The 22,690-nt window shown below is 38.1% G+C and overlaps 1 protein-coding gene across 1 annotated transcript; it reads left to right on the top strand.

The window, feature by feature from the left end:
* The first annotated feature begins 1,372 nt into the window (after window positions 1-1,372).
* Window positions 1,373-15,521, top strand: PDCD1LG2 (programmed cell death 1 ligand 2). The gene is made up of 7 exons (XM_057380134.1): window positions 1,373-1,462; window positions 7,660-7,728; window positions 9,015-9,377; window positions 10,392-10,667; window positions 12,024-12,164; window positions 12,880-12,921; window positions 15,088-15,521. The coding sequence occupies exons 2-7, from the start codon at window positions 7,674-7,676 to the stop codon at window positions 15,168-15,170; spliced, it is 960 nt and encodes a 319-aa protein (XP_057236117.1). The 5' UTR covers window positions 1,373-1,462; window positions 7,660-7,673; the 3' UTR covers window positions 15,171-15,521.
* Window positions 15,522-22,690: the final 7,169 nt, after the last annotated feature.

Genomic DNA, 22,690 nt, shown 5'->3' with positions numbered 1-22,690 from the left:
AGATTCCCTGTGTCCCTCTCCATATTTATCTGATCCTGCAAATGTATGATTGTCCCACACAAATCATATAGCTATGGGYTCATGAGGTGCCCAAAGCAAACCACTGACTCCTGGGCAATTTCATTGAACTATCTCCCTGTGCTAAAACGGGAACACATGAAGAAAACCTCTTGTAGGCAGAACTGGCTCAGAATGAGTAGAAGACGGTGACAGTGACTGTGAAGTAACTTTGGTGTTTCTTTTCTGTCATCCAAATCATTGACTTTGGACAGCTGCTAAAGAAGTCATTGGAGCTTTTCTGGGAAAAGGTGAGACTACCCATGAATTACTTTGTGTGACAGGGCTACACATGATGAACTTACAGAGGAAAAATAAAATAATGTGACAGTCATTCTGTTGAACAGGTTTGCTCTGTACTAGGCAGCAGGAGACACAATTTCACAACCTAAACCAGTTGGGAGTTGTGAGGCAGGCAGTCATCACACATCATCCCAAGCCAGGTAGGATTCAAACCAGGCAGAATTCACAGGACTGAGAGCACAATMATTTTGTGTGTTGAAGTAGAGCACAATTCTCCCAAGTGATGAAAAACTAACAGGAGACAGAAGAGGTGTCCCACCTGTAGCACCAATGCATCTTAGAAACCTGGGAGGAATCTGTATGCTCTTTTACATCTCCCAYTCATGATGTCATTATAAATTAAAAGGTAGAGTGATGAACAATGAAAACATATATCCACGGATAAAGCTATTTAATAGAACAAAATATTTTTATATTGGAAAGGAGATCTGTCAGTCACCTAATCCAATTTTCTACTCAAAGCAGTGACATTTTAAAAACAATTGCCCAGGCTTTGCCCTCTAAAAGTGTATTTGTAAGAGTCGAGATCCACAACCTCATTCGAGTGTTTGAATAGCATAATTGTATTTTTTTTTTTGTAATAACATAAATTTGTATGAAAATTAAGAGGAAATGGGTTCTGCAAATACTAGGTAATCACTTGGGGAAATCTTATAAAATTAATCTGGTGAAAACTAAGAAAACGTGAACAGTGAATACAGAACAGTCCTAGTAAATGCAAGTTTAGATGCCAATGCTGGACAGTGCTCTAAATGGTTATAAACCCAGAGAAAAATCATGAATACAATCAAAAGCAGAATTCAAGCATATAAAATTTACAGAATGCTTTGTATTTTTTTTTTTTGTGCCAGTTCTCAGCAATGCAGAGAACTGAGCTCAGCATGCATTCAGCATGAAACTGAAACTGAACCCTTTTAACACAGCCAGTTTTTTGTCTCATAAAGCCTGAATAAGATCAGCCTACAAGCTATGCTATTGGTGCATGTTATGCACTGTCATGAGAGTTGGGTAGTTTCTGCTGTTGTGCAAATAGGATAGAGCTTTGAAAAATCTTTGCTGTTATGTGAATCAGATCCTCTCAATGACTGCATAAAGATTTGATGTGAGTATAACACTGAGAAAATGCAAATTTTACTGTATTTCTGACTGATGGATTACAGATTTTTTTTTCCAAGATTCTGAAAATTTACTTAAGTCTATTTTCAATTTGTTTCTGTAATATAGGCTCTGATTCTGAACAAGAGACCAGATAAGTTCCAGATCCTAAAACACAGGTTCATATAACTTCATACCCTGATAGTTTTAGAAGCTGAACCTCTCTTGCAACTCTCTTTTCTGTCATAGGCAAAARCAGAGGAGTGGCACAGGTGAACCTCTTCAGCTTATATATGTGGGTATAGCTGTTAGTAACTATTTCATTCTGAATTTCAGGGAAGAGTTGAAGGAAGAAAAAAACCTCTGTATACACTTGTATCCATAAGTTCCTGTTTACTTTCTTTTAGTTGTTATTAACCCACTACCTGCAAACAGTAGGGGTTTTTTGATTGTACAGCAAGTCTGGAGACTTYCACCTTCTGCATCCCAGAAGGAGCACAGGTTATGAAGATGAGAATTTCTTGTGCCTCTCTGAGAAGACTTTCTTTATGTAGAAGCTGCAGATATGGAATAAAATTTGCAGTGTATTATGCCARGGTGTTATTCTGTACTCAGCGTTGYTGCTAAGAGCTGAATTCTGTGGAATACACAATTGCATTTTAAATGTAGTAATGTTTCCTGTAACAAAATTTCATCTGAATTCTCTCCTACCATATATGGCAAAGAAAAAAAAAAAGGTTGTATTAGAATGATTGCACTTGTCATGGAACAAAAAAAGTGGCTGTGGAAAAAATACAACAAGAGACAATTAAACAATTCAGGGAAAGTGAGGATTCCTAGGTGGTGTGAGCAAAGGAGGAAGTGAGAAATTGTATCTCTTCACCTGAAAGCTGAAGTGAGATGGAGGGCAGACTGAAAATATGCAAATTGGCTGTCACAGGTGAACATCAGGAACAAAGCAATGGTCCCAACAACAAATTGACTGTGTGGTGAGGTGCAGCAAAGGACTGCAATAAGTGTGCAAAAAGAGGAAGAACAACAAGTTAGATGGTATGTGAATCAAATGGGTTGAAAAGAATGCGAGCAAAAAATTATGCCTGAGAATATACTGAGACAAGCTGGAGAAATGGATTTGGAGCAAATTTTAACATGCATAGTTAGTTTTTTTATGAAATACCTGAAATGAAAACAAAGTACCTTCTTTCTGATAGTGAGATATAGAACAGCTGTATCTGTATGAGGATCTTTTTTGTTTATTTTGTTGTTCATTTCTGATCTAGGATTTTTAAACCTTTTTCTTTAACTTTTTGTTTGGTTTTGTTTTAACTGGATCGTTTACTGAAAGTAAAGTCAGCTTGGCCAKTTCATGAGGATGCCAAAAATTTGTGTCTTTCTGCACACATGAGAATGTTAGAAGGAAGCTTTTGGAAAAAGCTTGCTTCCATTGCAAGATGCACAGAAGGCAAGTGAGTTTCAGTAACAGAAAAAGACAAAACAAGTGAGCATAAAACTCCATATCATGCAGGAAGAGTCAAATGGAACCAAGTAGAATGCTCTATTAATACAGCTTGATTGCTCCTGATTAAGATGAATTTTGAGAACATTTTGAGAAGACACTGGGCTGTGATTAGTTTAGGTTCTAGCTTTGCAATACAATGAGACAGAGTGTAGAAGGAGAGGGACAAGGAAAAGTGTGGTCTGAGCTCATCTCAGTTCAGTAATGTTGCAGACCCTGTCAGCAGCAGAGCAACAACCCTGAAAGCAGGAGTGAACAGATCAATTGCAGTAATGGTGTTTCAAATCTGTAGCAGTYTACTAGCTCAGGATGTCTCACCAGTCTTTCAGACCACTTGCAATACCTTGTTTGCTAAAGTGTGACAGTTGATGTGCAGGTGGACACACACCAACTGGCTGGCCTGGTGACATTTCCATCCTTCCAGCTCCCAGTTGTGGAGTTCAATGTTTCCGATTTCTTCCACTTTGTAAGAACACCTGTCCTTATTTCTTTATTCCTTTGATCTTCCAGAGTGCAATATGAGTGATCATTGTGAACTTCTGTGTTGATTTGACTTCTGCTTTAAACCCAGAGAAAAGCTAGTGTGCCTGAAAGCTTGTTTAGCTTTTCCAACTGTTCTGAATATTCTAGTGGAAGTTATTGGTCTAAGAAATTCTCCTTGCGTAATGCTACTAAGTTTCATTATGTGGATGCTAAATGTGTTTACTGTTCTTAATTGTCCATTTGCTGGAACACAAATATTTTAATAGCTGAAACCATGTTTACAGGAAAGGGTTTTTTTCCATGATTTATTGTCTGAATCAGTGGCCCGTGCCCCTGGTTGTTTAGTTTAGTGGACAGCATAAGGATTTTATTCAGGACTTTTTGTTAAACTTGTGCTGAGAACAATCATAGGACTATGGAACCAGATCATTATTTCAGTTGGAAGGAATCTTTAAATGCCCCYTGTAATGAGCAGGAGCAATCACAGAAAGGGTACTAACCAAAGGCAATTTCAGAGGTTCTTATATGAAAATGCTTCTTTTACTTAAGAAAAGCATTTTGATATTTCAGGGATGAAAAGAATAGGATTTAATTTAGATTACTCAGACGTGGCTTTCAATCTTTATTAGAAAGGAGCAGATTGCAAAGAATTCTGTGATCTTCATGTTCCTTTGCTTAAAAAATTTCTTGTAAACTTGACATAAAATGAAAGCCAAATCAGTCCTAACTCTTATGACTAGATTGGTACCAACCTCAATTGCCAACCTGCAAGTCACATATGAGTGTTTTCTGAAAATGCGATCCAGTTGCCATAACAATAAACAAAAACCAAAGAGGTCTGCACAAAGCACAGCTACTTAAGCAAGCTATCCCAGCTTTTGCTCGAGAGTTCCATGGTTTAAGCATGTAGCAGTTTGAAGTTCATGTGTTGGCACCAGTTTCAGTTCCTGAGAGCATCCTTGTAACATCCAGCTTTGTCAGGATCAACACCTATTTGCTTCTGTCTGTAGAATTGAATAAAGCATATGCATTATTTTTAAGACGGAATAATTTTGTCACCTGGAACATACACCTTGTACAGTTTGAAACAGGAATACTGAGTCTAAATTTTCTGGAGGAACAAGAACTATCCTTTTTACTCCTTACCAGAAGGATTTTGAACAAACCCTTAAGATTTTATGTGAAGTAAGGTATTTTATTGGCCAGAAATTGTCCATTTTTGAGACAAGGATTATAATCCCTCAGATACATGAGCTGGGGCCAGGACTGAAGCCACAGGCATGATCAACTGAATGAATCAAGAAGAGAAAAACAATAGTTGGTGTAGTTTCGGTCTTTGGTGGAATTTTAGCAATTTATTATCATTGCCATCTGGATTTCACTCAGCATTCACTAATATGAAACTTAGCAGTTTACTTACTTGCAGGCCAATGAAAGTCAAGTAGGAGTTTCAGCTTAGTACTTTCAGTAAAGCAAAAAAATAGTATAAAAAGATAAGATTATATTCCTCCTTTTGTGCATTCATAGTCATACTTATGTTTTCAATATCACTTTTCATATTTTCAGTCTTGGGCCTTACATCTTCATTGAAATTATTACAACTCATAAAAATCCATGATGATCTTTAGATGTTTGGTGTGATGCTTTTCACCTCAACTCTCCAAGGTTTTTTCCACTAAACTCTCATAAACACACAGCACCGTGTGATAACTTCTTTTTTCTTCTGCAGGTTGGTCTGGGAAATCAATTTACTGCCTGGATCTGAATTGCTGTTGAAATGTCATGCAACTTCTTACTCTTCTCAGATGTGTATTTTGAATTCCTTACTTCACTGAAAGAGCCATTAAGTAATGATTTTTATGGTGCAATGTTCCTTCATTTTATCTCCATGAATTTGTAACAGACATATGAAGAATACATTTTAGAAATGGCCTTTTGCTTAAAGGAAAAAAAAAGCAGTGATGTGCCTAAGCTTGTTGGGATAGTTGTGTGCAAGGAATACTGCAGAGCAGGGTGTGATATATGCTCTACAAAAAGCAGGAAGAAAATGAGTAACAGAACGCATGGTTGGCAGTGCAAGCTCAGAGGAAATCACCTTCCAGATGCAGACTTTTCTATGGAAGTGTGTCAGGCGGCAGAGCCTCATGATGAAGTYGCATTGGTAGATTGCACTGAGGCTGCGCAACAACTTGATGTCTGCTGCAGAGATTGTGGCAATAAAGAAAGATGCCTTGTGACAGAGGTCCTTACTGACACAACTTGGCCCTTCTAATATACATCCATGCTAACAGATCTTTGATCTGTCTAATGCAGATCATTCCTGATTCCAACAAGCAGTACATGACTTCTTTCTTTATCACAAGTGAAAATGTTCTCACATTTTGGTTCTTTTGTATATTTATATTATGTTTAATGCTCTTCTAATAYTAATCCCCTGTGGTCAGGCAAGATTTATTCTTACTTAATAAGGAGAAAATAATTTTAAAAAATAATAATCTAATAATTATTATTTCTGTCTTCTGTGGTTTTGACTGTGTATCTTCTTATTTTTATTCTACCTTTTTACTCTCAGTAATATTTAAAAAAAAAATCCCAACCCTTACAATATAAAATAAACATGCTCTACATTCTCAGTGTACTCTGAGCTATAAAAACCCACCAGATTACCTCAAATGTCTCATATAAGGTTAATCCAGGGACCTAAATAATATGAAATACTGTCCCATTCTTTCAGTTCTTCTGATGTCCACTTGCTTCAAGGTAAGTTGAGTGGAGTAGTGAGCGTAGCAGGAGACTGAGGATGGTAAACAGTAACAGTCTTTTCTTCTGCATCCAGAAAACAGGAGCTATTTACTAGCTCCTTTCCCACACAGCCAAAGAAATTACAGTTCACATCACATATTAAGTAGTGATGGACTCTGTCAGGTAAAGGTAACTAGCTTTCATTTGCATGCAATAATTCAGGTGACGGTAGTTTGAATAAAGACTTCATTTGTGACATCATATGATTAAGGTCTAAATTTCCAGGAAAACTCCCATAATTTTGGCTGTTAAAATYTGCTAAAATATGCTAAAATTTGAGCCTCACTTTCCAAGACACTGAGAGCTCAAGGGTAGAAGCCACGAGAGAAATGCAGCACCTGAGAAAATTGGAATGAGCATGTTTCAAGCTGAGCCCACAAAAGAATAGGGAAGTAAAATTGAACCCCTCCTCCAATAAGTCTAGCTCTGGGGAAGTCAAAAATTGCTCCTTCTCTTCTCTACTTCCTTGTAGCTTATTTCTGGGTTTTATTCTGGNTTTTTTTTTTTTTTTTTTTCAGATTATACTGTATGTTAGCAAGCTTTATTCAAAATTGTTCTTCCTCCTTTTCTATTCTCTGATTTGTTTTGCTATAAACTTTGCCCCTTGTATTTCTTTATTGTTTGGCTGCGTTTTTTTTCTCTTTCTAGTTACGTTGATCTGTGTACAATAGTATAAAAATATTTGATAATTTGCTTGCTACTGTAACAGGAAAATACTCACTCTAAAACTGTACTTTYTCCTTCAGCATTATTCCAGGACTGYTGGTTTACAATGAGTAACACAAGGCACTTTGTACATGTCAGATACTGACATATGCAAAGTGAAAGAGTTAGCAGCAGTGAGTCTTCATTCTAATCCTTTTTGAAGCAAACTTTAATTTACCCATCCTAAGATTTCCACTGCCTCACAATGTGTTCCAGTTATTTCCTGGTGTTTTGGTGTAAGGCGATAAGAACCTGCAAAATGACCCATGCAAAGCGGAGTTGAAATAAAAACAGGGTTACAAATCTTGTAAACTAGGTGCAGGCAGTTAAAAATCTGCTTGTACTTGTTTATGAATCTCTCCTGCATGGGAGAGGTCAATTGCAATTGATGATTATTCGTGGGTGGTAAAAAATGTAAAAGCATTTTCCTGTCAGACTGTTTAGGACGGCTTGCAAAGTACAGATCCTGAAATGTCATGAGTGAAGTTGTGGAAATGGTTTATTCCCCTTTATTGCCACTGTTTCATTGCCATTGGTTCATACCCTTTGTGTCTGAATGAGTTGTTCTAGAAAGGATTTTCTTTGTTTCTCTTTTAGTTCTTATGAGCTCTGGTGGATTTTAAAGGCTAACATGGCTGTGATCTCCTCAGCTGATGGTAGCTGTTGCAAATTCTAATGCAATCCTGTTTTTGTTTCAGACCCACCTGAGGAAATGTTCCAGATCCTCACCGTGCTGTTGCTGGAAATGCAGCTCTCCATGGTTTCAGGTAAGAGAGAAACTGCCTTTCAGTTCTACCAGCAGAACTAAAGCAAATCTTAGTACTTGGGCTTAGGTACCTCCAGCAACTCTTGCTGAATGGTCAGTGGTGTCTGCAGCCTCTGCTTTCCAATGTCTCACAGCAGGCACTGGCACTGATTGATCACAGGACAGGTGTCTGTCACTTTCCACAATCAGTTTTTTTTTTAACCACATTCTGTGCTGGCAGCTGAGATGTCCAGCATCACCTGGCACGGTGTGAGAAGGAGGATGACCAGTGCCCATTGTGAAGCAGAACAACTTCAGTGTGAGGTGGAGTGAAGTGATTTTACTTGTGTTCCCATCCATGCCTGTAGCAGAATCCCTCTGGCTAAAATCCAGAAGGAGCTTGGCACTTTTTCACATCATTTTTTCCCTCAATTACAGTTGAATTAGAGTGAATAAACAAATGTTGCTAAGAGGAACTGGAGGTTTCCCTGTAAATATTTCACAGACACACAAAATAAAAGGAATGCATAAACAGTTGCACAGACTTCTCTTTGGAATGCTGCTACCAATACTTCCGAGTGGTCCTGAATTAAATTAACCAGTATGTGGTACACCCAATATGGAAAGTAGTAAAAGGTATACTGAATGGTGTGTTGCAAATAGCTCTGCTACATCAAGTACTTTAGAATAGCAAACTATTCATAACAACATGAATTTCCAATTGGGTGAAGGTTTAAGAATATTCTGAAATATTTTCTGTAATACTGCTGCACATATCTGAGAAAATGCATGGGATCAAATCATATTCACATGGCTCCAGGCTCATAGGAGACTGTAATTGCTATATAGCAATTCTTCTGAGCTATCCATGTTTATCCAGTTTCTTTTTGTAAATGATAATGAAATTAGATTTGCAGCTCCCCCAATTAATTGTTATCTTTACAACAGTCTTAGGAAGTGTAAGAGACCATTATAATTTCATAAAAATGCTCTCTGTTTAATCACTGGCTCAGTCATAAATTATTTTTAAAAGGTAAAAAAGAAAACTTGCTCATTTTACCCTCATCTTTCAGATTCTGTTGGCAATACAAAATATAGATGATTTGTTATAATTACTATATTTAAAAATATTAATGTGAATATGAACAAAAAATTATTAAAATTTAGTCAAACCAGTAACCATGTTATTGATTACCTGTATACAGTAAACTATCTGTATATACTATCTGATAGAGTTTTGCCCAAATTTAAAGAATTGCAGAGCATGTTTTATGAAACAAATGAAACATTTCTCTTTTCCTTATGTAGCTTTATTTACAGTTGAAGTTCCTCAACAGCTCTACATTGCAGAGTATGGCAGCAACGTGACCATGGAATGCAGATTCTCTCTGAATGGCTCAGTAGATCTGCGACTCCTGACTGTTATTTGGGAGCAGAAAAGGCAGGACTCATCAAAATCAAAAGGAGTGTACACACTCCGCAATGGGAAGGTGGTCCCTCCATCCCAAGATCCTGATTACATAGGAAGAGCATCACTTCTACACAGTGAACTGAAGCTGGGACGAGCCATACTTCAGATCACCAAGGTGAAGATCACAGATGCAGGATCATACCTTTGTCTCATTGATTACCAGGGTGTGGACTACAAGTACATTGCTTTGGAAGTAAAGGGTGAGTGGTTACATTGAATGTAAATGTGTAGTCATTAAGACATCTCTTCTAAACGCCTACAAGCTGGTAGAAACTGATTGATTTGAAGGAATTTGTTGCTGGTTCTCTCACCAAGACCTTGTCCTCAGCACCCAGCAGAACCAAAGCAGTTGTCTTAGCGCTCATTAGCCTTTGGTTCAACATCTGGGGCTGGAGGCGGACAGCATCTGTTCTCCTTCCATCATTCRCCCCGTCTCCTTCTTTCCATACCCTCTTGTCCAGTGCCACTACCTCTCTGCTCTTGTTTGATCCCCTTCCTTGCTGGGCCACTTCTGGTCATTCTTAAAAGTTTCTCAGACATGCTTTGATATTGTTATGAACCCTGCTGCAATTTCCCAAGTGTCTGGGAGTTCCCCAAGTGACTGCAGCTCCCAGAGCAAGGRCATGTGATTTTATGTGTTCAAAGAAGCCAAATGGACATTAGTAATAAAGGTATATGTTACTGGACAGCATGTCATACCAGACCTTTAAAACACTTCTAGTGTTTCCCACTAACAGCATGTATGTATGATACAAGGCAGCATTTGTTTTTCACCCAAATGTTTTTACCAAATGCAAAAATGGACACAGACATTCTGAAGACCCAAATTGGTTCCTGTGAAAAGTAAATTTTGTTCTAATATGATGAAAATATGTTGAAACAAAAAAGAAAATCAGCCTTTTTCTTGAAGTGGCATATTCAAAAAGTGAAAATAGAGTCTCATAAGATTTCCCTTGCATCCTCTGTCTTGATAATTTAAATTAAGTGTCAACTGCTGCCTTGCATAAAGTACTGGAGTATGTTCTGTGGCTGTAGGCATGGTAAGRTTGAATAATGAATTTTGCATTGTTCTACAAAACATTCTTCATCATTTTAAGTAAGTGTCTCAGAGACATAGCCATAAACAATAGATGGGATTAAAGGGAAGCAGGAAAAGTGAAGTGGGAAAATGACTAGTTGCACACAACAATTTCACTGAACAACTTCTTATGCAGCATCTTACAAGAGAATAAACACTCAAGTAATGAGAAAAACAGATGAAGACAAGATTGTTTTTATGTGCCAGTCAGAAGGCTTTCCTCTGGCAGAGGTTTTCTGGCGGAACGAGAAGAGCTTCAACCTCAGTGGACTCGCAAATACCACCTATACACTGACTGCAGATGGCCTCTACAATGTCACCAGCACCTTGACACTGAAACCAAATACAAATGAGAACTACACCTGTGTCTTCTGGAATAAAAAACTGAATGAAGAAACTTCAGCTCACTTAGGTTCGTATGACCTTGAATTTGTACAGGACAGAGAGTGTTCATACACACATCATGTGCTGTGGTCCATCACTGGAGTTCAGTTCTAGAAATCAGTGTTACCTTGATTCTTGGGAAACTAAACAAGTCAGTGTTATTTATGACTTTGAAGCCTCAGCTAACATACACTTTCAACAAGCCAGTCTGTATTTTTATATATATTTTAATTTTAGGGTAGCTTTCACTATTTTCCTGCCAGTAGAGAAGAAATTTTTTCAGCTGCATGAGTGTCTTCCCTGATAGACTCCTAATTAATTATTCTATTTTGTTGTATACCTTAACTTCAGCAAGGGTTTTGACACTGTCTACTGTAACATGCTCGTAGGTAAGCTCAAGGAAATGTGGGTTAGATGAACAGACAGTGAAGTAGATCAAGAACTGGCTGAATGACAGGGCCCAGARGGTCGTGATCTAAGGAACAGAATCCAGTTGGAGGCCTGCTGTCAGTGGCATTCCCCAAAGAACAATACCGGGTGCATTCAATTTGTTTACCAACAACTTGGACAAAGGAATCACATGCACTCTCYGCTGGTTAGCTGGTGACACCAAATAAGGGGCGAGTGGCTGATACACCTGAAGGCTGGGCTGCCATTCCGTGGGACTTTGGCTGACTGGAGAGCTGGGCAGAGAGAACCCCAGTGGGGTTCAATTGAATGTAAGGTCCTGCAGCTGGAGAGGAACGACCCCAAGTGCTGGCACAGACTGGGGCTGACCGGCTGGGAAGTGACTGCAGAGAAGGACCTGGGGCTTTTGGTGGACAACAAGCTGTGCATGAGCCAGCAGTSTATCCTTGTGGCCAAGATGACCAACGCTAGGCTGGGATACGTCAGAAAGAGCACTGACAGGTTGAGGGAGGTGATCCAGGCCCTCTACTCTAATGAGGCCACACCTGAAGTGCTGTGTCCAGTTCTGGGCWCCTTAGGACACGAGAGAAGGAGACACAGGAAAGGGTTCAGTGAAGGCCACAGGGATGATGAGGGGTCTGGAGTGTCTGTCTTGTGAGGACACACTGAGAGCTGGGCCTGTTTAGTCTGGAGAAGAAAAGACTGAGAGGGATCTCATCAATATACATATAAATATTTCAAATGCCAGACTCAAATGCCATACAAATGAGAGATYCGACAGGTTTTTTGTAGGGCTTTTTACAGAAACATTTCAGAACAAATTATTCCTAAAATGAGTACAAAACATTAAGTTGATAGATTTAAAAAATCTGTTTAGTCAAACATCTATCTTTTGCTCAGAAACCGAAGTGATAACTTGATAAACAATGTCTGTTTTACAAGTTATAAATTTACTTTCCTTTCATTTTTTTGACAGCTTTAATGAGTGCACAGTATAGCAGACAAAAATTGGTGATGTCATTTATCATCCCCACATGTGTGACTGTAGCTGTTCTACTCTCTGCACTAATAATATTTCAGAAGAGAAAAACATTCCAGAATGGGCAACCCAGAAAAGGTATATTTTACTTCAGAGAGTGAAAATTTTCACTATTTCTTTATTTTCTCCTGTGAACAACCTCTTTTAGTGACTCTAGGCACACTTGTGTGACTTTGGTAGTATTTTATTTCTGGATGACAAGATATTATATAATGAGATCTTGGATCATTTGAGTTGGATTTTATTTTCTTCACTGTGTTAGCTATGTGAGACAAGGTATGTGGAAAGATACATTTTTAAAACTCACCAGTTAATTCTGTGTAGACTACAAACTTTGCCTTTGGTAAGGAGGGCTGTAAAAGCGTCATTTGAACAGGGTTTTCTTCATCGCTACAAAGGCATTGCAGCTACAGCACATTACACAGGTTTTATTTTTCAGTTTCATTAAGGCTGCAAAATGAAAAAGTGGTGCGTGATGTAGGACTATCACAGTGTTTCTTTCCTTGTTTGCATGTGCAGTAGTGCAAAAGTAATAAAGCAAATGGACTATTATTCTAGAATTTTCTTGCACACGAATAGGCTCCAGCAAACCAGACAAATGTACTCACAGTAATGGAGGAAAAGTCTTAAGAATTTGGTTCAGGTTTTGCAAAAGGAAAGAAACATAGAGAAGCTTATTTATTTGGCATGACTTACTAATAAACTTGATTGTGCTTACAGCTCAGTTTAATTTTATTGTTTCTTTCAAATCTAGAAATGCTTAAGTTAAATTTGTATATATTTACTTTAACAGAAAAGAAAAGAAAACGGAACCCTAGCCTGAAAGATGAGAACAGTAAGTCACAGAGATTTTTTTTAAATGTAAATTCAGTTTTTTCTTCCTTACATCTAAAAAAAAAAAAAAAAAAAAAAAAAAAAAAAAAAAAAAAAAAAAAAAAAAAAAAAAAAGTCGATTGCAACCTAAATAATGCTATATCAAAGCAGGGGATAGATATGAATTTCAATTCACTTTTTCATAGGTTTCTAAAAAATGCAGTTTCTAAAGTTTTTACTTTCTCACAGTCAATGTAACAATTTATTGTTTACAACTGGTTCCCCTTCACTGAGATACCAATACCTTGCATACATAGCTCAGCACACCCCTCCATATACTAACTGGAGTACTCTTGGATAAGAAGGATTCTCTCAGAAAGCTGGTTGTTTTGGAGAGCATCAAGATTTAGTGGTAATAGCCTGCTATACTTTTGAATTAGGCTACAGGTTTTAACAACAAATGAAATGATACCTCATTTATCTGGAATATTRTATCATCTCCTGGGCTACTTCTCATCTTAGGAGCATCTGGCTTGCCTGGACATCCAGAAATTTTTATATTGCAGAGGGAAGATAATACCTAAAAAAAACCTGTCAGGATGCATCTAACTATTCTGCACYAAAATTGAACTGGAAAAAAGGAAACCACCATAGAAAAGTATAAAGCAATATGATAAGAAAGGCCTTAACACACTTTCTTCTATAAATAACTTTTATTACCTATAGATAAAAGTTTGACAGGTTAATGCATTGTAAAGAGAGAGGCTGTGGCCAGTGTTAGGTACTGAGGTATTTGGTTCAGCCATAATTCCCTGGTGTCCAAGCAGACCCTCATACAGCCTACTGAGGTCAGCCCTGAGACTGCTAAGGAGCACAAATRGACTAAAACTGTTATATAGCTGACCAAGTGGCCTGAAGAAAAACCACATACCAGATTTTGGACAGAGACAACTCTGTCCAAATTGGGCTTTTCCAAGGACAGGATTTATGAGAGAATCCACCCATGTTTCTCACTACTAAAAAAAATACATCAAGAAGTCACCAGCTTAAAACCTACATTTTATAGGTGAAAGTGAGAGATTGGTAAAGAGGGCATGAATTCACTAATTTCTAAATCACCTCAGATTACCATGCTTGCATCTTAACCATAACTGTCCAATCCACTGGAATCAGTAGATATTAGTCAAAATAAAACTTCCAGAAAGACATTTTTACCTTTCACAAATCAACACTTGCTGTAGCCAAAAGCTCATTCTTATTTTTCACGTGATGATGTGAAACTTYAGTGGCATTATGCCATGCACTAATGAACACAAGCTCAAGGCAAGCAGCATTCTGAAGGACAGCGTTGGTGCATGCCTGGACATAATTCCAGTGCACATTGTCTGAGCAGAGCGTGGCTTCCCCTTGGTTTTTGTATTACTTTTGTAGAATTTTTCCACTTTGTAGGACATGGCCTCTTCTGTGCACTTCATGAAATGAAGAAATTAAAGGAGACGAGTCTGCTCTTTGTGGTTTTGTTTTACTTCTTCATTTTAATGACAAAATAACTTTGTGCAACATGCACTAAGTCAGAAGACAAACATTTCTATTTCTCAGCATCATATATTTTTGAGAAACTCTGGAAAGAACCTTTTTTCCATGATGAGTAGGTAGTTGAAGCATAAAAGCCACAGATAGTTTACCAGACTGTCTTGGAAATGACCCATACAGTCTTGGTTACAGGAACAAGTACTGTTAATGTTACCAGTTACAGCTCAAGTTGTATCAGAACTGAATATGTAGGACATTTGAACTCATCACGGAAGTCCCAGTTCTGCACACTTTTAATCACATGCACAGAATTACTGACAGTCATTCCCATGGATGCTCTCTAAAGAGATTTCAGTTTTGTTATTTCATTTATATGGCTGAAAGTGAGCAATAGCTTCGTTGTGATAGGAGACTGAGAATTTGGACTACAGATAAGAGAGATAATTCTTTCCTTTGAAAAGATTGCAATCAAATGTTCTTGTAAATTACGGCAACTTTAAAGAGCCACTGTAACTTCACTATGACCCAGAAAAATTTGCAGGTAATGAAGACAGAGCTTTCACTCTTTAACACTCAGTTGTTAAAAACAGGCTTTTCATTTTCCTAAATCACTGCAGATTTTTAAATTAATACTGTTGCATTTTCTTTCTTTAAGGTGATGATTTGAACCCTCAGACTGAGGCTTTATACTTGCCAACTGTTACAGCTTCAAGAGACAGTGGGATTGTGGGTCTGTGAAAATTCTTCATCTTAGATGCCATAATTTGCACTTCTTGTATCTGTTTTTGGGGACTTCAGAAGAAAATTATAGCACTTTAGCCTTGGGATAAGCAATGAACTCACGGGGATGTATTTGTACTGCAGCAACGGAAAGCCATGCTTCCTCAGATTCCATATCTTGAAGTTACTGAGAATTGTGGTGTCATGAAATGTGGTTTACCACTGTGAAGAGGCCATCTGACTGCCTTTGATACACTTTATTTTTGGACTTAGTATTGCTCAAGGGCTTTTGTTTAAGAACGCGTTTATTAACGGTTTCAGCCTCAGGAATGGTGCTTGGATTCAAAAATCTTGTGAAATTCAAATAAAAGCTGCAAATGCTCTCTTATGTCAGTCATCTTTCATGTGGAAACATCATTACATGTCCATATCCCACTTCCAAACTTTCTAACACATTAAATTGSAAATTATCCCAAATGCCCCCTATGGCAACATCTAGAAAATATTTGACATCACAACAGCAACATGAGGTTGAAATTAACTCAAAGAACAGACCAAAAAAACCAAAACAATACCAAACAAACAAATTTTAAAAATCCCGGTACCACCACTAAATAAACATTATGTCACATAAGAGAATTTTCATGTMTGTGTAAAACCCCACAAGTAAGTCAGGTAAAAAACCATGAACTGCAATGCTATGCTACATGAGAGTATGAAGTTTAAAACCTGAGCTGATTATTCAACAGAATTTTCTMTAGGAGGAATTTAGAAGTAAAAGTGAAAATGAAGCTCAAACAGATTTCTGCACTGGTTATTTTTAAACTGTAATTTCGCCTTTCTTCAGAGGAAGAGGTGAGTCTTTTCCATGTCAGGCTACTTCACTTCCTAATACTGGAATGTCAGATTTGAAAAAAACATCCAAAATTAAACAACTTTACCTTTATCTGGTTGCCAGATAGTGAAACGAGGGCACTGGATAAGATTTGCCATATTTTTGAAAGAAAAGTGGCTTTGTTAAGGGCTTTGGTAAGCTGTGTTTTCCACTAAGATAGATGTAGCAAGATTGAAAAAGGTCATCACATGGAAGCTGCTTCTGTCGTTATCTTGCTCTTAGAAGCRTGCCATTGGTTAAGGCTTTTTTATAACACTTGCTCTGAATTTGGATGGGAACTGCTTCTCCAGTGTCACTTTGCAGCTATTTATGGGAGCAAAGAGAGGACCTACAGTGCTGTTATSAGACCAGGATAGCTGCATTCACTCTCCATTGTTTCACCAGGAGAGGTGATTTTAAAAAGCAGCACTGCCATTGATTCTTCTTGTGGAAGACAAAAAGTAATCTCTCTCTGACATCAAGTTAAATTTAATATCTAAGTGCTGCACCTTCAATAACCCATTTGTAGCCTTTGGATTCAGCTGAAACAAAGCTGCCCTAGGCTTGAGGTGTCTTATGTCCCAGCTGACATGGCAAATTAGGCAGATGTCAGAGAATCAGAGGCAGTTTCCTGAAGCATTGCTTTGCTTAAGATGGAATAGCAGCTTGGAAGTGCCCTGGCTTGCACCATTTAGCAATATATAAGGGTCAGTGCATAAGGCCAAGCAATTTCTCCCTGTTCCAGATTTGTACTCTACTGGGAACTGTGATCCATTGTGTCAGCAATGGTGAAAATCTAACCTACTATGTTCCTGGAAAGAATGAATTTTGCATTTTTCTAATTATTTTTTCCATTTTAATTTTGAAATGGGAGTAATTAAAACTGAATTTATGTGGATGAACATAAATGATACAACACAGTCTTTGCAATTAGATTGTGGTGATTATCATCATTCCTGAAAATGAAATGGAAGTCATCCTTACATGATCTTCTACTGTTCAGTAAATGTTGCCTTGGTGTGGGCAGCAAAGAACAACTGTGGTTAGCATTTCCTGCCCATTTTACAGCACGGCAAACACTACCCTCTTAATGGGTAAGYGTTTCCCTCTTAATGGGTTGTACACTGAAAGGTTTCACCTGGCATCCCTAGGCAGAGGCAGCTCAGCTTTCCACAACACTCCCATTCCATACCCACCCCATTTCATCATGAACAGAACGATAGCATTGTTGACTGTAATAGCCATTAGAATACCTAGAAATGTATATTTTCTATTTTCTATTTTCAGCTCTTTCTGGATGCTTATGAAGCTGGCTGTCACATCTGAGTATGTGAAAGTTAGCTTGTCAGCAGCTTGGCCAGTCTATATATATATCTACGAATTCATGCATGACTTGCTTTTTACTGTAACCCATTGAGCATATGATATGCGTGTGATACAATGAGTCTCTGTTCTTTCTGCTTCGCTTAGTGTTTTACACGCTGTTGTCTCCAAACAGCTGGAGCAAGTTCTCACACACAGATGGGCTGCCTGTAAAATCTTTGAAGGATTTGTGTTCTGTTTGTTTGTTTGGTTTGTTTTGTTTGGGTTTCTTTAGTTGGTTGGAGTTTTTTTTTTGTTTTGTTTGTTTGTTTGTTTTTTAATTTAGGCTGTTGGGGGGGTTGTTTGTTTGGTGTTGTTGTTGTCTTTTTGTTTGATTTTTTTTATAGTTTTGAACTTTACAGTGAGTCAAGAGTTGATGTTGTTAGACCATAAAATTATTAGGTGCCCTTAGGGTTTGACTTTAAAACTTACTTGTACTCTCACCTGGCATTTTAGGGTGGCATAGAGAATACCCTTTCTGATATGTACTGCCTCTATTCATACCCATACATTTGTCTCAACTACGTGCCTGTTATAAGCAATAGCATGTCAGTGTACCAGATAAAAGTATGGATTCAATTGAAGTTGGTAYGTTTGCGTGAAAACACTTGCAAAGAATCTACTTGGCAGTTTAGTCATCCAAAACACAGCTCACTGAACCTTAATGACGACCATTTTTCACAAGCAAGCAGAGAAAAAGTTTAAGTATTTAATTTTTCTGGTATGGCTAAGGAAACCTACTTTTTCAATCCACTGACTTGCTTTACTATGTATGAGTGAGGTACATGCCATTTTAGCACAGAAGAGACTGGCAAATAGGGTGATCAGTCCTCCTGTTCATTCCTCACCGCTGTTGTCTAACCAGACATTTTAAGGGTTTATAGTAGGTTTATTTCAGCTTTTCTACAAATACAATGTTTTTAGTAGCTGTGAGCTGCACTTTGGTCCGTGATTAAGAACATAAAGTAGAACAAGATTACCTGTTATGTACCGAGTTCACTTTCGACCCAACATCAGTTTAAACCCTTTCCAATTTCTTGATTCACATCAGTGCAGACATGTCTGAAAGCAGCAGTTAACATCAAGAAGGTTAATATCTCTGGGAAAAGACTGAAGTGGAAGAGGTATTTCTAATAGCCAGCTGAAATGCCTTACAAGACTTAAGTCTGCACACTAGAAAACCACCAGCTAGTTCTGACCATGCGAGCAATTGGAAATGCCTTTTAGAATTTTGGATGTCAAAAACCCCCTATTCTTTCTTAAGAAATACTGCAGTCATTTTTTCTTACAGGATTTCTTCTTTCATCTGACAGAACCATACTGCTTACCACCAAAACTGATATCACAATCTACTTCACAAAATAGTGACAGAGGAAGGTTTTACAAACCACCTCTGTAAAGACTCACTGTTACAGGAATAAGCCTAATTTCAAGTTTGTCTTCTCTTTCTGTAGGGATGGGGATCAACCAAATGACCTCAAAAGTCCCTTCTAACCCAAAACGACCTTCTACTGTAAACTTGCTGTTTCTATTAACTTCCACATCTTTTGTAACTATCGGGCTTTTCTTATACTCTGATGAACATGTGGCCTGAAAGCATAGCCTCAGATCATTACTATCATCTGTTTCAACAATCCTGGTTTTCCTTAGCCTATTGTCAAGTGTGCTTTGAAGTACTTTTTTATAGTCAGTGCTTGGCAATATTTCACTCAAACTCAATATGCAGCCATATGGTAAAATCCAGCTGAAACAGGTAAGTGCACTGTGCAAATATTGTTACAAGCTGACTTTAAATGACTACTGAGTTCACTTTTGGTTTTATGTTCACTGCCTTTTCTCAGCAGCTAATGTTTGTTAACTCATAAAAACCTTACATTAATGGGCTTTTCCAAGTGAGAAGTGAAATCCCTTCCATGCAAAGTCTGTATTAGAAACTACTTCACATAAGGCAATGATGCATTAGAAATTTGAAGAGTGGGTTTAAGCTCATTCCTTATATATGTGTTTTTCAAGCAGTAGGGTGAGATGATTAYCTGAGTCTCAGCTGGTGAAGATGAGGCTTTCTCTGGTGAGCTGGGGAATCTATCTCACCAGAAAAKTGGGGTTCTAATCACAGCACTGCTAGCAAGAGAATTTCTGTGCCACTGGCCAACAGTATTTCTGTATGAAATCAACCTTTTTTCAAGTGAGACAACGAACATACTCTTTACAGACGTAAAATAGGTATTTGTCAGTCTTAACTATGCAAACCTGGCAGAACAGAGGCTAGTATCAGTGAATAGATCTACAAACTTGAGAAGGTCACTGAGAAAGTAGAAGCTGTTGATGGGAAAAGGGAACAGGAGAAGGTCAACAGTTTTTTTTCAAGAGGGACACAGAATGTTTGTGAAAATAATAAAGTCAGATGAAGCACTGTGATCTTCAAAGAACTTCCCAGTTTATATAAGAAGCTGTAACTGCTGAGCCATGTTTCTGAACATCCCCATACTGCAGCCCTAGTCCACAGATCTGTCTCAGAGAGGTGAGAAAACTGAAACAGCAAGACAGCTGAAAATTTATTGAGCAGAAGCAACATATTTAGATCTTCACGCAAAGTCATTGATTTTCCATGTTTGCCGTGCACATACCTTATGCTCCTAAAGAGCTGTGAAGTAAAATGCAGACCCCAGAGGGTAGACCTTGCTGAGATATTGGGAAAGATGTCAGAGGTTAGAGCCTGCTTCTGGACTAGTTAAATCCCCAAAACCACATGCAGAATCTGCTTCAGCAAAACTAAGAGAGGAAGAATCTGATGAATTCTCACCTGTGAAGCTTATTTACATGAAATTTCACAGAGATGGATGAAGATTAGTATATACTGTGACTGGGAACAATTTCTACCATCCCATACATTCTTCTCTTAGCAAAGGTTTAACAGTTTATCTTCAGAAGAGACTACTCGCTCCATTGTTTTATTTGCCACTATGCTAGAGTGTATGAAAGACTGTTTGGGTTCTTAACACCAAGTCTCAATTTCTACAAAGTTGTTCAGTTTTCCAAAACTAAAAATGTATATGACATTGCTGCAAGAGAACAGAATGTTAGAGCCCTGGTCACCTCCACTGGGAGGAAGTTGCTTAGGTTGGGTACTCACAGGATTCCTGCGCTGGGTTGTACAATTGTACCCCAGACTGGAGAGAAAAGGATGGAAAAAGTCCAAGGCTGAGAAGCATTTTCTTGCTTCAGCCAAAGCAGCCTTGGACAAGATGTACTGTGGAAACCATTTCAGACCATCAGCCATCTCTGCTCAAACAGTCATTGCTGACCTATCCAGTCTCTGATACTGCATTATTCTGGAAGCCACCCAGCCATCCCTGTGCACTGGGATAATGTAATGCTCCTGGTGCTTCTGGGTGACTGGTTACTGCCTAAAACARTGAGATTTAGTTATGAATTTGGTCTGACAGGAGAATTGCTCATGGGTAGAAGCTGCAAGTTTCTTGACTCAGGTATGGAAAGCTATGAAGAATTGTAGGAAGTGATTCCTAAAATGAACTAGACAAACAGGATCACAGTCCCATGCCAAAAAGGCCAGGATTTTCTCCAGTCAAAGGTCATCATCTATGCATCCGCATTGTGATGGGTCTTGATATAAGTCATGCATCTTCTGTTGAATGGCATATTTTGAGCTTCATTCATTAATTGATATGCCTCAGGTACTATAGCAGAATGCTCTGCCTAGAGTGGGGGTAAGTCAGCTTGAACAATAACTTATTCAAAAAAGCCATCAGTAATGGATGGAAGGGAAGGTGCACACTGCTTTTGGTATTGAAGAATGCTGAAACCAGSCTGACTTGTCAATTCTGAACTTGCATATTCTGAGGAAAAGCAATGTTTCCTGGCAAACTGGCTMTGGTGATACAAGGTACCTGATGAAAGACTCAGTGATACTACTCATAACTTACACAGAGCTGACACAGCTAGCCTGAAGACATTAGACTGATAGTCACTTTACCCAAAGTGTTATAAAAGCTCAGCCCCACTTTGTAATGGTTGCATCTTGTAATATATTCCTTCTTGGAGTGTGGAGATTCCTTCCTTGACTAGGAACAACTCTCAAAGTTAGTCCTCATGGCTAAGCAAGAGATGAGTCCATGGTCATCAGTATAGGTGGGGATTATCAATATCTACTTAATCATTCCTTTGCTTCCTTTGCTCCTTCAATATTGCTTCAATAATTAGTGCACCATACTAGTACTTACAACTATCTATACTGWGTAGTAATTCTAGTTAAGATCTTGTAGTTTAATTATTATCATCATCAATTTGAAGAAATAATTTATTTATACAAATATATTTGGCTTGCCATCATTTGGGACAAAATCATATAAAGGCTCAACTACACCTATGTAATCTTTTAGTTATAATGGAGTAAGTATGAAGTATAATATAAATATAGAAGAATAAGTAGAATATAACGTAATAAACTGTTGACCAGGTCTGGGGCCAGGATTGGATCCAGCCACACCAGACTCCTCTCTGAGAAGGAGTTWAGAAAGCATGTCAATCCTTTCTGCACTCAAAGAAAGGGTCTCTTTGATAAACCTTGTCCAAAGCTTCCATTCTGCCTGCAATAGGTACCCGGTCAGTAACAGCAGCACAACTGCATATATGACTTTGCTGCAGTTCTGGGCTATACATATAACATACATTATTTCAAAGCATAATCATAACAGATAATTAAGCTTCCTGTTTCCAAGCCTGCATAGTTTTTCTTTTTGTCATTGCCCTTTGTATAGTATTTGAGTAGTCCTTGGATTTTGCCTGCCTGTACAAGTAAAGACAGAATTGCTATTAAGCAACACGTTACCTCACATAGGTTATTGGAGAAATACCCCACCAAGAAAGAAATTGTTTAGAAGACAATAGTGGCAAGGAGACAACGATTAAAACAGTGACTATATGCTAAATGCACCGTAGAGATTAGACTTCTTGAGAGTTTCAGAGAAAAGAGGCTCAGAAGAAGCATTTCAGTGAACATGTAGAGCAAAATATTTACAGCTAGAGCTCAATAAGTTTATAAAAAGGATTATATGACCTGAGTCCTGTGACATTGGTGTCCTGGACATGGCAATAAGGAGACCTTCTCCAATTCCGTGTTCCTGTCTTAAAGATCACAGAAACCCTTTTTAACATAACCTGAGGTCTGCTCCTGTGAGGACACTGGAGCCTTCCTGGAGCTGCAACTTTTGAGATCCTGTCTTCCTCCAGTAAGCGTTTCCTGTAGTTGTTTTCTTTCATAACCACCTTTAATAAACAGGGG

Source organism: Malurus melanocephalus, unplaced genomic scaffold (assembly GCF_030028575.1).
Source record: "Malurus melanocephalus ecotype Western Australia unplaced genomic scaffold, MMel_1.1 scaffold_437, whole genome shotgun sequence".
Classification (NCBI taxonomy): domain Eukaryota; kingdom Metazoa; phylum Chordata; class Aves; order Passeriformes; family Maluridae; genus Malurus; species Malurus melanocephalus.
This window is presented reverse-complemented; position numbering and strand designations above follow the sequence as displayed.

Excerpts from the sequence above, each read along its gene's own strand:
- PDCD1LG2 (XM_057380134.1), top strand. The coding sequence starts at position 7,674 with ATGTTCCAGATCCTCACCGTGCTGTTGCTGGAAATGCAGCTCTCCATG. Across the intron at positions 12,165-12,879 it reads GAATGGGCAACCCAGAAAAG|AAAAGAAAAGAAAACGGAAC; the intron begins GTATATTTTACT and ends TTACTTTAACAG. Across the intron at positions 12,922-15,087 it reads TAGCCTGAAAGATGAGAACA|GTGATGATTTGAACCCTCAG; the intron begins GTAAGTCACAGA and ends TCTTTCTTTAAG.